The sequence below is a fragment of the Echinops telfairi genome, unplaced genomic scaffold (genome assembly GCF_000313985.2).
Source record: "Echinops telfairi isolate 266 unplaced genomic scaffold, ASM31398v2 ScPeMD7_29;HRSCAF=101, whole genome shotgun sequence".
Classification (NCBI taxonomy): Eukaryota; Metazoa; Chordata; class Mammalia; order Afrosoricida; family Tenrecidae; genus Echinops; species Echinops telfairi.
This window is the reverse complement of record NW_022103926.1, coordinates 7,642,508-7,658,743: the sequence shown is the minus strand read 5'-3', so window position 1 is coordinate 7,658,743 and position 16,236 is coordinate 7,642,508. Positions and strand designations below refer to the sequence as shown.

Genomic DNA, 16,236 nt, shown 5'->3' with positions numbered 1-16,236 from the left:
GACTAATTCCCTCTGCAGGTGCACCCGGTGCATGGCACAGTTTCTGATGAGCCGCTACCAACAAAGGGAGGAGCAAAGGATTGTGGCTCATCTTCAGGCAGGAGTGCTGCGAGCTGTTTTTAGATGAAAGAGAAAGAAGTAAGCTCTACCCTTAGCAAATGTCTCTATGACACAGCAGTATACATGACTTTTGACCAAAGAATCAAACTGCAAGTAAAGAAAAATCCTTTTCATTTACTAAAACCCCACATTTAAAAAAATATGTCTGTAAAGATGGGAAAAAGTTTGGAAGTATGGCCCACCGATCCTCCATAGAGCTCCGGAGGGGAGGGGCATAGGGCTGGGGAGCAGCTCATTGGTCAGGGTGCTGCCTTCTGTAGATGGATGGGCTCTCAAAGGGCTCTATTACTTTGAGATTTTCAGCTCCAGAAATTGTTGATTTAAGGTCTCCACTTCATGTGAGACAAGATGGATTGACACAGTGGCTACAGTAACGTCCCGATCGTGAGAACAATGTTGAGGACGCCAAGGGAATGGGCAGTGTTGAGTTCTGTTGTGCACAGGGCTGCTATGACCGATTCAGTGACCCCTACCCACGACAACGCTTCTGTAGTCAGGGTCTCCGCAAGCGCGAGGGTTTTCTCACACACCGGAAGGGTCTTCCCACGGTGTCTCCCTATCGTGGTCACTACTGGTGAGACCCACTCGTCTCATCGGCTGAGCCACAGTTAGCAGATCCACAGCTGCCTCCTCAGTTCATGCCAGTCCAGTGCAATGTAGCCAATGCAGCCAGACTCATGTGTGTACTTCCTCATGGCAAACCCTGACTGAGCCACCGGCCTGTGTCGGATGTGCTTCTGGGTGGTTGGTGTTCAGACTGAGCTACACAACCTCCTCCCTGCTTCATGGACTGATGCCGGTGTTAGGCTGGGTGTCCTAGGGAAGCAGAATAGGTATAGAAAAGAAATTTATGTCAAGAAAGGAATTTATATCATGAAAGTAGCCCACACAGCTGCAGAGAGGCAAGCTAAGTCTCGCTCAATTCTGTGGGACAGAAGCTAAGCGGGGAGCCTCTGGATACATGCAGCTGCTGCTGCCGAACAAGGAAGCAAGAGGAGGGGCCAGGAGGCAGGCTGGTAGAGGCTAGTCAAGTGGATCCAAGATTAGGAGAAAGAATGGCAGGTCATACACATTCCCAGGGTTGCCAGATCACATGGTGGATAGACGGCCCAAGTCCCTATAAGGCAGGTTCAGGATCTAGGGCAGCAGGAGGAAGAGAGAGTGAATTCTCCACCATATTTTTTTTACAAGGATGAACTAGGGTGCATCCCAGATGAAACAGCATCAGTTGATGAACAGCATATTGTTCTTCAATAGAATGTTTTCCTTAATATGAAAACCTGTCCCATGAGATGCCTCCATCTTTTTCTTCCACCTCATCCTCCCCCCTACAGGTCTCTCTTTGTTTAACCACAGCAAGTTCCTACCATTTTTGTAAGCTTTTTGCTAGGTTTGCATAAGAATAAAATACTTTAATTCATCAAAGGGCCTAAACAAGAGAGTAAAAAGACTACATACAGAGTGAGAAAAAATTGGGAATTCAATAAGGATGGAATGTACAAAAATGTACATTAGATTTTTACAAACTAACAATCAAAAGATGAGCAACCTACTTAAACTGTAGACCAACCAAGTTTGTAAGTAGACATTTCACCAATAGGGCATTTACCTGGCCAAGAAGCATGAGATATGGGGTCCAATGGTATCATCCATTGGGGAAACAACAAGCCATCACCATGATAAGGTACAACCTCAGCTCATCAGTCTAACAATGATCAATGTAAGTGGATATAATAGGTAGTGCAGAGATGAGGAGGAAGGGAAACCCTCATCCAGTGCAGGTGGGAATACCTAAGGGTAGAAGTGCTGTGGAAAATAGCGTATTAGTTCAACATGGTGAACATGGAAGTATCTTGTGGGCCAGCCAGCCCTATCCTGGGTATGGACCCTGTGCTAGTTACATAATCTGTTGTCAACTTGAGACTATTAGAGTGAAAGGGTGACGTTTAGCCTGTCAGTCCAATCACAGCTGGATGCCCTCATTTGGAGGCACTAAGGAGATAAAAAGCCCTCTGGAGGTTAGACACACACTCACTCCCTGCAAGACATTCCTGTTGACAAGCCACATGGAGCTTTGCTGATGGAGCCAGAGCCTTGGAGCTGGAGAGCCTGGTGGAGACCCAAGCCAGTGCTGAGATGCTTCCATCGCCACTGGATCCACAGGACTTTCTACACACTGGCCTGTGATCTTCCTGCACTCAGGGTCATTTGCATGTCTTGTGTGAATCTGAAGAGGAGTTTACAGACTGGTACCGGACATATCGGCGAATATTGAACTCACGAACTTGATCTGGACTGGCTGGGATGTTTTCTTAATGTACAATTACTCTTTATATAAAACTCTTTTTATACGCATATGAGTATCAATGGATCTGCTTCCTTAGTCTACCAGGACTGACACAGACTCAAAAAAGTTGAACTCAGCAATGCAGACAGAAACCCATTCATTAATGTCCTTTGCATGTTTTTCCCAAAAGACAAATGATTTGGTCCCTGGGAATATGGTTAGGGTTCAGGAGAATAAATTTTCACGTTGGGTGGGTCATGTTCATGGAAAAATAAGGAGAACCTCAGTAAGTAGAAGGAGCAGTCCTGGGATGACTTAGGAATGAGGATTAGCAGGCTGGGGAAAACTTCGGAATAAGAGGCTAAGAAGTTATGGGAAAGGAATGAGGGACGATCATCAAGATCCAAGGAACAGTCTGGAACAAGGTCAATATTGTCAGGGCAGGGCAGTTGCTGAGCACCCAAAACCCAGCAGACAGCAATGACTTGTCCCTGAGCTGCCTGATGGCTGGAGGGATAATTGGGAGTCTAGGCAACTGTCCAAAGGACTGAGCATCAACAGTCACCAGGAGACCTTCCCCACCAATCAGAACACCAAGGTTAAGATCAATGAAAGGACTCAGCTTGGGCCTAAACTAGCCATTAGGGTTCTGCCCCCAGCCACTAGAAAACTTGATTTCAGACCCTAAGACTGCTGCCTTTCCCAAATCTCCAGGGGATCCGCTTGACTCTACGTGAATGTCTGTTTCACAAACCAAGGCTTGGCTTTGTATGCGTCTGGCCATCCCTGGTGTTGTGACAAGCCACCCGGGAGGAACTTGTTGGCATGCAACAAATATCTTCTCTGATAGTCCCGCCAAAACATACTGCCACGGAGTTGATTCTGGCTCCTGGTGGCCCTATAGGACTGGGTAGAACTGCTGCTGTGAGTTTTCAAGACTATAAACTTTTACAAGAGCAGAAGATTTACACTGGAGTAGCCGGTGGTGTCAACTTGCTGACCTCTTGGTTAGCAACCCCATGCCGAACCACAATGCCACAAGGACTCGAAAAATTAGTCCTTCCTGAGGAGGTCACTGGAGCCAAGAGGGTGGGAAAAATGAGAAAGAAGGCCCAAACTATGCATGGAAAGTTGGTTGTGCTGAAATGGGAAGGGGAGAGGTAGAGGATGGTCTGTCATTTAGAACAGACTTAGAGCAAAGCCAAGAGGGAGATTGGACAAGAGCCAGGGTGGAGTTCATGCTGAAATGAGGCTTTTCTTTTTTTTTAAAGACATCATTTATTGGGTGCCCTGACAGCTCTTATAACAATCCATACATCAATTGTATCAAGCACATGTGCACATATGTTGCTATCACCATTTCTACATTTTCTTTCTACTTGAGCCCAGGGTATAAGCTCCTCTTTCTGCCCCTCCCTCCTCTACCTTCCCACTCCCGTAAACCCTTGATAATTTATAAATGACTTATATTTTCATACTTTACACCATCCATTCTTTCCCTTTACCCACGTTTCTGTGTTTGCCCCCCTGGCGGTGAAGGGGGGCTGTTATATGTCGATCATTGCAGTCGGTTCCTACTTTCTTTTTCTTCTTCTTCTTCTTCTCCTTCTTCTTTTGGAATCTTACTTTCTGTTAGACCTCACTGTTAGTTCACTGGTATGGAGATGAGATTTCTATTATTGACTTTGTTTTTGCTCTTTAAAGAAAGTGACCCATCCCCCACCAGAGCAGCTGTTCTATGGTGGGTTTCCTAGAGGGAGTGTGGTCTTTCTTCATCCTCATTGTCAGGGAATGTGAAAGCAAGGGGCTCACTGTGAATTCCATGACCCCAGGAATTGTGTGTAAGGATGACTTCTTGATTCATAAGTCTTCCTTTTCCCCCTGAGCTTGGAGCTGCCTCTGCACATTATTAGAGACGAGCTGATAGGGTCACTGTATGCAGGCATCTCTCCAGTAAGTGGCTGACTGATAAATTACCCATCTGTCCCAGAGCCCATGAGGCAATGGCCAATTTCAACCTCAGAGGCAAGCAGGCTGGCCCACCAAGAGTGAGTGTCAGATGAAATAGGACTTGACCTAGCCCCTCAATTGTTTTCCATACACAGCACAATGCATCCACTATGGAACAACGGGATCATCCCTTCTTTGTCATGGACACAGGTCACACCCGTTACGGTAAGTCGGGGAAGAACGATAGGATAGATAGCCTCATCCCACCAGGATAGCACTGACTAAATGAACAGAAACTGTTCGGTTTGGGATAGGCTGAGGAGAAAAGGAACCCCTCATCCATTGCTGGTGGGACCATAAAATGGTTCGGCCCAGTGGCAAACCATGTGGGGATCCCCAACAAGGTGAGCATGAAACTGTCATGTGACCCAGGAAGCCCAATCCTAGGTATGTACCTGAAAGAGTTGGAAGCAGGAATGCAAACAGAAACCAGCCTACCAATATTCAGTTAGCCATTTTCACAATAGGCAAGTGTGGAAAACAACCAATATGCCCGTCTACAGATGAATGCCCAGCAGAATGTTGTATAAACACACGGAGATTCAAGGAGAGTTGGAGAACTGACGCATGTCACAGCGTGGATGAACCTTGAACGGATTATACTGAATAAAACAAGTCCGCCACGGGGACAAACACTACGTGACCTGATTCATGTAGAAGAACCAAAGATTCTGTGTGGTTACCAGGGGTATGTTGATAGGTTCCACTGAGTCACAGCGACCGTCTGTACAGCAGAAGGAAACACTGCCGGGTCCTGCTCCACCTTCACCACTATAGTTGTGTTTGACTCCATTGGTGCTGCCTGTGTGAATCCATCTCACTGAGAGTTTTCCTCCTTTTGGTTGGCCTTCGACTCTGCCCAGCTTGAGGACCTTTTCCAGGAACTGGTCTCTCCTGACAGCTTGTCCAAAGTACATGAGGGAAAGTCTTGTTACCTTTGCTTCTAAGGAGCATTCTGGATGTATTTCTTCCAAGAGAGATTTATTTGTTCTTCTGGCCATTCATGATCCTTTCGATAATCTTTGCCAGCACCCAAATTCAAGTGCATCAATTTTTCTCTGGGCATCCTTATTCATTGTCCAGCTTTCACCTGTACATGAAGCCAATGACTAGACCCTGGCTTGGGTCAGGCACACCTTCATCCGCACAGTGACACCATTGCTCTTCAGAAGGTTACAGAGGTCTGTGCAGCAGAGTCTCTCAATGCAACCTGTGGTTGGATCACGTGGCAACGTCAATCTTTCCTTCCCTTATGATGATGTTGCCTACTGGTCTGCTGGTGAGAAGGTTGGTGGTGGTTACATTGAGTTCTAGTCCATACTGAGGGGCGAAGTCCTTGATCTTCGTAAGCGAGTGCTTCAAAGGCCTCACATTCAGCAAGCAAGGCGGTGACACTTATACATTGCAGGTTGGTAATAAGCTTTCCTCCACTCCTGAGCTTAGAGGGGAAATGAGGAACTTTTGCCTAGCATCAGTAAGTTTATGCTACTGGTGATGGAAATATTCAGAAAAATATCTGGACAAAGATTCTTGTATTGGGGAATCTAGTCAATGTATATAACTAATACTCAAAGGAAAGGTTGAATTGTTTTATGTTTTTCTGTGTATATCTTTATCAAAAATAAGAGAGAAAGACTTTGTACCTGTTGCTCTCGCTGCTGGTGTACTTTTCCTTTGGCCTCTGTTCTAACTTCAGTGTCTTCATCCATAACTGGAATCCTTGCTATCTCAAGAAGCGGGCTTTTTGCCAGGGAGCGCATGGCAGAAATCACCACACACTGCGTCTCTCCCCAAAAGTTTCCAGGACACCAGCATTTCTGAGGTTGAGTACCCCAGACACTTTCTGGGCCCATGTCTCAGAAGTGGGAATAAGACAAAGAGTTTTTGTCTCAGTTCCCCATTCATCCTTGCCACTGTGTACTGTACACCAGTGCCACTTACACCACAAATGTAGTCAGCTTCATCCTCAGCCTGGACGTTGGTGATGGTCAAGTAGCGGTCAGCCCCAGAGCTGGAGCCTGAGAAGCGATCTGGGATCCCATCCCCTCTGGACCCGGTCATGCCACTGCTGCCCACTGCCATCACGAACCGGGGGCTTTTCTCTGCTCTCTGCTGAAACCATTCAATTCTATAGGTGCTGTGAGCACTGCTCAGGGTGCAGGTGAGCTTGGCTGAAGCTCCCAGGGACGCAGAGGCAGAGGGTGACTGAGTCAGCACAGGTTGCGACTGTGAGAGGGACCCTGAAAACACAGACACCCATTAGGTCGCTGAGAAGGAGGTGCCCGAAATGAAGTTGGGAGTTAGTTCAGGGATCTGAGGAGTCAGGGTGTTGGGGACCATGCTGACCTGTGCAGTGAAGCAGGAGGGTGAGGAGGAGGAGTGGGGTCCCAGCCATGGTGCAGACACCCTGGTGCTCTGAAGGAACAGATACAACACAGGGCTTTCGCGTCCCCTTTAAATCCCTGGGGACAGAGGGGCCCGTTATGCAAATATGTCCCTCTTCTTTTGGCCAACCAGTGTCTCCCTGGATCCTATGTGCACCCCCTGTGGTTGGGTATCCCATGAGGGAGGGCTGGGCTGGGTCTGATCTGCTCCCCAGGGGCCCAGAGAAGAGCCAGTTCCTGCACAGTGAGTCTGACTTCAACCCAAGAGACAAGGGCTGGGTTCCCCAGCTGAGAGCCCATCCCTGACCCTGCAGGAGCACAGCACCCCCTGCTGCCCTCCGCTGCCCCAGGACCTGGCCATCCATCAATGTGATCAGATGAGGAGAATGTGTCCAGAAGGAGCTCTGCTGTCAGCAGGGCAACCCCCTCAGTTCATGCCAACTTTTATCTGCTTGTGTTTCCTAAGTGAGAATCAGAAACAGGCTTTGCCTAGTTTGTTTATAAAGAGTTCTCGAGGGAAGCAATTCTCACATACAAACGTAGCATAAAATGCGAGCGTGGATGATTTCAGAACTGGGACAGTTGACCCATGTGCTCCTCTTCCAGACTACCCAAGTAGCCCGTTCCCCATCTTCCTACTGGGTGTGTCTCTGGATTAGATCTGCACACAGGAAATGTGACCAGCATTTGGGAGAATAAGCGAGGGTCCCTCGGTGGTTCGCTGGATTCATAGGAAAATGAGGGGATCCCCAGGGGTCAGCGGGAGGGGTATTCCCAGGAGTTTTCATAAAGGAAATCCCACACCTTTGGGACTACTCAGAAAGAAGGACCACAGTAGCCCCAGAAAGAGTAGGACACATACCTGTCCACATCCAAGGAATGATTGGAAGAACGATAGACACGCTTTGGGATCGATGTATAAGAAGTGAGTCATAACTGAGAGTGTACTGGAGACGGGTTAGACAGGAAGTGAGAGAAACCCAGTCTTTATGTGGATACTTAATTAATTACTCTGAGATTAATTCGGGAAGAGACAAGGAGGAGACATGGTGCATGGCTGAGGAAAGACAGGAGGAGGAGGTCATAGGGCATTTGGGTAGTGATCTCAGCGGGATGTGGTACAGTCTGAGGGCCAGAATGCCTCGCTGTTGACAAAAGTTGGAGCCACAAGGGAGAATGGCTGTGGTGTGTCCATTTCTAGGTACTCATATGTCCATACTCTCTCTCTGTCCTTGAGACTTATTTCTGCTCTGGAAATAAGGAGAACCCACCTGCTCTCTCCACACTCTGTGCCCTGAGGCCATCAGCTGGGCTTGAACACACCAACTTCTTCTGATCCCATTCGGAGGCCAGGCTGAAGGAACGACCTTCATGCAAATAGCCTTCTCCCACATGACCACCTGGCAGTCGTGAATCTGAACCTAAAACGCTCCTGCCTGCAGTCAATAAAGGTGGAGGTGAGCGTGGTGGCTGCAGTTTCCAGGAGACTAGTGAGACCACATCTGACTTTCCCCCACTGCTGTGGGCCATGAGATTGACTCCCAATCCCCTCAAGGGACCTAGTCACCCATCTTGGATCACTTCAGTAGGACCTACTTGTAGAACATATCTGGCACTATACAAGCTTTTACATGGGGTGTACACAACAGGAGACGATGTGTACACTCACCCATGTCAATGGTCTGGTGTCTACTCTGGGTACATGACTGGGTACATCGCTCTATAGAAGTGACATGGCAGTATGCACGCATTATTCCTTTTGATGACTTTTGTAGATGCTGCTGATTTTTTCCTTCTTCAATTTGAACATATCCCTCTTCATGGCCTTTCAGATGACCCTACCTCCCTCTTTCAAATCTTCCTTTCCCCACTCAAATTCCTTTGACTCAGCCTCAGCAAGTTCCCACCTTTTTGGTAAACTTTTCCTTGAGACCTCATACTAGTTAAGTACTTTTTTCATTAAAGGACGCAAGCAAAAAAAAATTTTTTTAAGCAGTCTACCCATAGGAAAAAGATATTAGGAATCCATACATTAGATGGGGATCAGATATATGAAATACATACAACATTTTTCTCTTTTTTTGATCATTTAATTGGGAGTTAATACAACTCATGACAATTCATGCATACATCCATTGTGTCAAGCACATTTGTACATTTGTTGCCATCATCATTCTAAAACCATTTTTTCTACTTGAACCATTGGTATCAGCTCCTCACATACATTTCTTAGAAACAAAGGATATTGGAATTGCCAACACTATATGAAATGGTGTTGACCATTAAATGACACAGCTGCTTTTGAGTCAATTCTGAGTCATACGCAACAAATATGTAGTTTTGGGGAATGTAATACTGGAGCAGACAGCCGCATCTTCCTCCCACAGAGCTGCCAATCACGCAGTTAATTGTCCAAGGCTCAACCCTCAGGGACTCCTTTCATGAACCACTCCAGAACCCTAACCTAACTCATTGCCATCGAGTCAATGCTGACCCTTAGCAACACTATAGGACAGGGTAGAACTGCCCATGTGGGTTTCTGGGATGGTTGCTCTTTATTAAAATAGAAAGCTATTCTCTTGTGGATTAGCTAGTGTTTTCACAGTGCTGACCTTGCCATCAGCAGCCCAGCACATAACCACTATGCCACCAAGGCTTTTCTCATTAGCCATGCTCACTGCCACCCAGTCAATGCTAACTCATAGCGACCCTGTAGGACAGGGTAGACCTTTCCCTTTGGGTTTCTGAGAGAATCACTGTTCATGCAAGTAGGAAGCCATTGGGGAGCTACAAATCTAAACCACAGTGAGATACCGCCTCATCCCATTAGAACAGCATTAATCCACAGAACAGGAAGCAATAGGTTTAGGGGATTGAGGACAAGCATAAACTCATCCACAGCCACTGTGGAAAACAAAGTGCCTGTCCCTCCACAAGTTGAGCATACAGCTATCCTGTGGGCCAGCGATCCCCATCCTAGATATGTACCCCAAGGAACTGAAAAGAGAAATGCAAACAAAGACATAAGCCAAAGTTCATTGTAGAACTTTTCACAAGACACAAATGGTGGAAACAAATGGTACGTCCATCCACAATTGAATGGATGGGGGACATGTTGTGTGTGTAGATATCTGCAAGGACATATTACCCGGGGAGAGGTGAAGCGCTGAAGCATGTCTCAACGTGGATACATCTTGAACACATTATGCTGAACAGAATCAGTCCGTCACACAGGGACAAATACTGTCGGGTCTTATTTGTGTAGAGGAAGCGAGGATTCCGTGGGGCTGTTGAGAGGTTCCATTGAGTTGCTTCTGACTCACAGCGACCCTGTGTCCAACAGACGGAAACACTGCCAGTCATGCGCCATCCCCGCAGCTGTGGCTGTGTTTGAGTCCATTGTCACACCGTTTGGTTCGGGGTCTTCCTTTTCTTGCTGACCTTCCACGTCCCCAAGCATGCTGTCCTTTTCTAGGATGGCTCTCTCGCGATAGCACGTCCAACGTCACTCGGAGGTCTCGCTAACTTCACTTCCACGGAGCATTCCACCTGGGCTTCTTCCCAGACAGAGGTGGTTTCACTTCTAGACGTCAAAGCCACTTGGGAGACGCTAGGACACCGTCACAGTTTGATGCATCAATTCTTCTGGGGGCTTCCTTATCCTTTGTCCAAGTTCACAGCTATGCGAGGTGATTCAAGACAACATCGCTCAGGTCACCCACACCTTGATTTTCAAAGAGTGGCACGCTCACTCTTTCTCATTTCCTGCACAATAACCCATTTCCTGCATGGAAACCTGTTGAGTCTTCCTTTATTTCCTTTAAACAGGGAGCTGCCTTCAGAAATGACGAGTGACAAGCTGATGGGATACAACATCCTGGTCTCCTTCAAATCATAAGCTGACTGATAAACTCCCTTCTCTCCCAGAGCACAGAACAGGGACAACCTCAATTGAAAAGAAAGCAGAAAACATTAACGACTGAAACAAAGGGAGATCAAATGATAGATACAGTGTTCCATTTTAAGCTCACTGTACCTGCCATAGTTGACTTCACAAAGTTCTCTGTCAGACAGCCACGCTATTCACATTCTGGAGAATGGTCAGAAGGAATGCACTTGAGATTTAAACCTAGGTTGGGTTCCTGAAAGTGGATTTGGGGCTTCCACTCATCAATAGCCCTTCTGCAAATCAGGTGTTCAGAAGGTAAGCTCTGATACTGGTCCCTTATCTGGATTTAGATTCTATTTTTTACACAACCTGGTGTGCTTCTTCCATGAGGACACACTGATGCCTCACTTGGATGGCTGCTTATTTGGGAACATGCCTTTAAGGCTCCAGACATTTTTCTTTCTGATAACAGGACACGATCTGTACCTTTAACTGTTTACGGGAGAAGAAGGCCCAGTCTTCCTGGTCTCTTCATCACCCTGTGCCACTGCACCCATGCCTACAAGGATCTCTTCATGAGGATGAGTATCAAGCAGGGCCATGTCATAAGAACTAATTGTGCTTATAGAGGCCTATAATTAACTGTGAGCCCCTAATCCATTGAGATATCGATGGATTTCATCTATCTCTGGGTTACTTTAGAAACATTATTATCATTTTATGATGGAAAGCATTATAAATCAACCTTTTGGCACATAAGGTAATTCTATGGATAGTGTCATCAATTTAGCCAATACTATACCACTTTTTTAAATGCTGAGAAAGGAAAGGATACAAATATAGGTCAGCTTTTCAGACCCCAATACATAAATTGTTAGCTTGTATAGCTTAAATTGTTACGTGACTGGCCACTAGTTACAGGAACAGTGGGGGTTGGTGATAGGGCAAAGCTCTCACTAACACTCAGTCACAAAGGCCACACCGTGTCTATCTGACTACTCCCTGTCAGAGGGAAGCGAGCCAAGGATGAGAGGAGTCAGTGCAGCAGTCCTGGGCCACCATTTCACTGGGCACCTCCGAGCAAGAAGTTCTCTGTGTTCTGGAGCAGCCTGGCCTCGCAAACTCCTTTCCAGGGCACTCGGCAGGATCCATATCATTCGATTCTTTCTTTGACCATTTTCATTTGAGCATCCAACATTGTAGGAAATAGTTTTATTGGCTTCTAATTCACAGACCATACAATCATCACCACAATTTTAGAATATTTCCTTCATTCTTGTACTCACTTTTAATAGCTCTCCATGTCCCTGCTACGTCCCCTGCCTTAACTCAAGGAACCATTCATCCACTTTCTGTCTCTAAAGAGTTACCTGTCCTGGATTTCATATACTTCATTTACCAAAAAAGTGAACAATGACACATTAAATCGGGAACTCTCAATCAAACAATAAACAGGAAATATTAAAACTAAAACAACGTTAAATGGAAACCCCAGCATTGCTGATGTCTCCAGAAGGCAGGCAGTTCCTGGAGCCACACGGCAGCCCTGCTCATTCAGGCGGTTTTTGTCTTGTTCCTCATCCACTTCCAGCACCGTGTTTGCCCAACAGAACCCCCAGTGCTATAACCTGCACCACAGAAGTAGTCAGCCTCGTCCTCAGCCTGGACGTTGGTGATGGTCAAGTAGCGGTCAGCCCCAGAGCTGGAGCCTGAGAAGCGATCTGGGATCCCATCCCCTCTGGATCCTACCATGCCGCTGCTGCCCACTGCCATCATGAACCGGGGGCTTTTCTCTGCTCTCTGCTGATACCACTCAATTGTGTAGGTGCTGTGAGCGCTACTCAGGGTGCAGGTGAGCTTGGCCGAGGCTCCCAGGGAGGCAGAGGCGGAGGGAGACTGCGTCAGCACAGGCTGTGAGAGGGACCCTGCAAACACAGACACACAGCAGGTCTCAGAGGAAGGACAAGAGAGCAGGCTATGTCAGGAAGGAAGGTCAATGAAGTGGGGAGTCGGGGAGCGGAGGCCATGCCGACCTGTGCAGTGAAGGAGAAGGGTGCGGAGGAGCCTTGGAGTCCAGGCCATGGTGCAGACACCCCCGAACTCAGATGAAACGGAGACCCCACAGGCCCTCTTAACCTGCTGAGGAGGAAGGGGCCTTTCATGCAAATAGCCACCTCTTCCCTTGGCCAATCAATGGTTCTGGGGCCCTGGGGCTCCCCCCAGTGGTCGGGCACTCTATATGGGAGGGAGGGTTTGGGATGGACCTGATGTGTGTTCTAGGGGTCCAGAGAGGAGCCGGTCCCTGAGCAGTGACCTTGACTGGAGCACAGCGGTCAAGCTCTTGGTCCCCAGCGGAGAGACCTCCCCAGACACTGGGCAGTAGGTGCACAGAGGTCCTGCTGCCCACCCCTGTCTGAATGTTTGTGGTCAGATGACAGGTAATTCAGGCACAGGCGCCCGTATCTACCATGATCCTAACCTCTGCTCACTGCACGCTCAAAGGCAGAATGTGATCTCCTTTGGAGGTGACCACCTTAAATCAGTCTGTGTGGGATTTTAAAGAGACTTTCCCCAGCTTTGTCTCCCCCAAAGACAAGACAAGCATTAGAGGATTTCTGCTAGCATATGGGGGGGGGGGGGAGGTCAGATGCTTACAGACATCCTCCCTGAAGACAATCAGTCACCAGACTATCATAAACCCTGCTCCCTTCTCTTAAGGAGAATGGGTTACTCCTCCCTGAAGGCTTGCAGCCATTGATTTGGTTCCTATAGGTGGAGTTTACACCCTACTGATAATGGTCTCTATCAGTTGCACCAGAGAACAGGTCAAATGGGCTCAGTGACATCCAAGTTATGCTGTCATCCTCAATCTAGTATCCGCCCATCTTGCCACACGCATACCCCAATCCCTCCTCTTCCTATTGTTTGTATACCCCTAGAACACCAGCTTCCATTACTGTATTACCTATAGCACAACCCCTTCATGTGACGTATGTCTTCACCAGTAATTAGGGGCTTGCATGTCCCCAGAGAACACAAAAGGCATGATTAGAATTAAATATCTCTCTCTCTCCACAGGGACCACCAAGTGAGGCTGAGGTGAGCATTACTTCCATGAAATGTGTGACTCCATTCTTATTCTCTCACTTCTATCTCTCAGGCTCTCTATGACTTTACTATAATCTTTACTTATTATGGCTGTACAATTGCGCCTACCGGACCCGTGATGATTTGTTAGGGGCAGGTACGCTGACAAGTCTGGTTTGATTTAGGTGTGTTTCTGCAAGAAGAATCAGTAACACGATGGACCTCATTCGCTGATAAAGCGTCCTCAAGGACAGTGGATCTCACAGCCAAACTACACATACAATTAGAAGCTAATGGGAGGGGCAATGCAGAAGAGGGAAGATGCAATGGTCAAGTCAGGGAGCACATAGGTGCCTGTCTGTTGTTGGGAGGGGAGGGAGGCCTGACCATTAGGTGGGGGAAGGAGGGTCTAAGCATGCTCTTGGAATAACTAGGTCTGAAGGGTTTCCAGTGGATGGCAGCAGGAAGGCAGAATTGAACTAGGGATCTGGGGGTATCCCGGGATCCCAGAACACATGCCACTGGACTCTACTACCGCAGACACACTGTAAGCTGAGGACTTCAGCGGGAAAGCACACAGTGTCTGAGGTAGAAGGAGACAGCTGGAGCAAGAGAGGTGTACTGTTGGCTGGCGAACAAACAAGATCTTGGTCCCTCAACGCCATATCTGCTGTATTCACATATGTATTATACTGGCAGTCTTGTGACACCCATTCTGCTTGTGCTCGTCTATATTAGGGGAGATCTCAGAGGGACGTTGCCATTGGGGCTGACCCTCTTCATCTCTGTTATTTGGTGCCTTCTTGTTGAGTCAGTGAAGCCCCGGGATGTGGAGCCTACAGGGGAAGAAGCTATAACAGGGCGTTGGAGAAGGGGTTGGAGAGGGGAGATCACTGTGACATGATGTCAAGAAGCCCAGGAAGGAAAAGTGTGTTTCGGAAAATATGGATGATTACACAATTATGTTTGGCATGATTGAATTATGGAATGATATGGTGTATGTATTGATTCCTAGGCTACAGTAAATATTTTTAAAAAGTAACAAGGCCTTGTGTTTGTGGCTTGCAGTAAATCCTAGCTCCAACTTCAGAGCAATTAGTTCTTAGATCATGACCCTGCTACATCCTCACCTCCATGGAATGATCACTGAAGATAAACGTGCTACAGCCATGTGTGGTGAGAAACCAGGTGGTGCTGGGCTATCGACTGAAATCGTGTCTGGCATCTTAAATAATTGTATTCAAACAAGCAGCCATCTAAGTAAGGAGTCAACTAAGTCCACACAGAAGAAGCACAACAGCTTGTGTGATCCAGAGATGACAATTGCAAATTCAAATCTGGTGAAGAAAAACCATCAAAGAAAAATTAATAACACTCAATCTGTGGTGTCTCTGGGGAGTGGTAAAACCCAAAACCCATCTACAGAGTCTCTGTTCAGACTGAGCCCCTGGCAGATGCACACTAGCTGCAGGCAAGGATCTCGAACAGCCTGACTAACAGGCAGAGACCAGTGTCATCTTGATTATGCTGGATCGACCTTGACACTTGGCCCGCTGACCACCTATAGAGGAGACCTGACATGCTGTGGGTGCAAGTGGCTCTTACTGGTTCCATCACAGAAATGTATTCGCTGACTTACTGAAGGTAGTCGGGGCCCGTTCCTTCTTACACATTATTTGTGTCTCTGTACACCATTAAAGTTTTCATCCTTGCCAGCTTAGTGCGATTTTGTTTCTCGTTGTTTTTCTGTAGGGTCTCCCAGCTGAGAAGCGCAGGAGGAGTGGATGCTTCATGAGAATCACTGATACAAGGGGTTACAGGGAATGCAGGCGTGGGGGGTACATGATGATGAGGGGAGGGGGATCTCGGGGATAAATGTTGAAGATGGGAGGGGGAATGCATTGTGATTGCATAAGTCACCTTGGAGATGATTGAACTGTGGGAGGGGGCATATTCTAAAATTAAGTTGATGAGGGGGAAAGTGTACAATTCTCCTTGATATGATTGAATGTGGCACTATTGAATTATGTGATATGAAAAGGACGTGCAGCAGAACCGTTGGAAAATGAATACACAAATAAAAGGTGCATTGGCTGCGACAAGGGACAGTTGAGCCGTGAGCTCCTTCGCAGTGAGCTCACAAAACCATGTCCTCTCTTCCTCCGGATCACACACGGGAAGTGTGGGAGAGATCGGGCATCAATTAGCATGCTTGAGCAGTCCACTGGATCTAGAGGACAGTGATGAGGACCCCAGTAATTGAAGGACGTGTTGCAGCAGGGTTTCTAAAACATGAGAAGCAGCAGACTTGGAATGCCTTAGGACTAAGGCCTAGAAAAGCTCAAGGACTAGATGGGGCACAAACCCACCAAATTCACTGCCGCCAAGTCACTGCTGACTCACAGGGACCCACGGTGGGTCTAGAGATGGCAACTGTTCACAAGATTTGAAAGCCCAGT

General features: G+C 47.4%; 2 gene segments (V, D, J or C); both read right to left on the bottom strand.

Moving 5' to 3' along the window:
• Positions 1 to 1,250: 1,250 nt before the first annotated feature.
• On the bottom strand, positions 1,251 to 6,812 carry LOC101652587. The segment is given in 3 exon segments: positions 1,251 to 1,257; positions 6,339 to 6,657; positions 6,764 to 6,812. Coding segments are annotated over 3 exon segments (375 nt in total).
• Positions 6,813 to 12,244: 5,432 nt separating this feature from the next.
• Positions 12,245 to 12,772, bottom strand: LOC101652904. The segment is given in 2 exon segments: positions 12,245 to 12,615; positions 12,724 to 12,772. Coding segments are annotated over 2 exon segments (420 nt in total).
• Between the last annotated feature and the right edge of the window lie 3,464 nt (positions 12,773 to 16,236).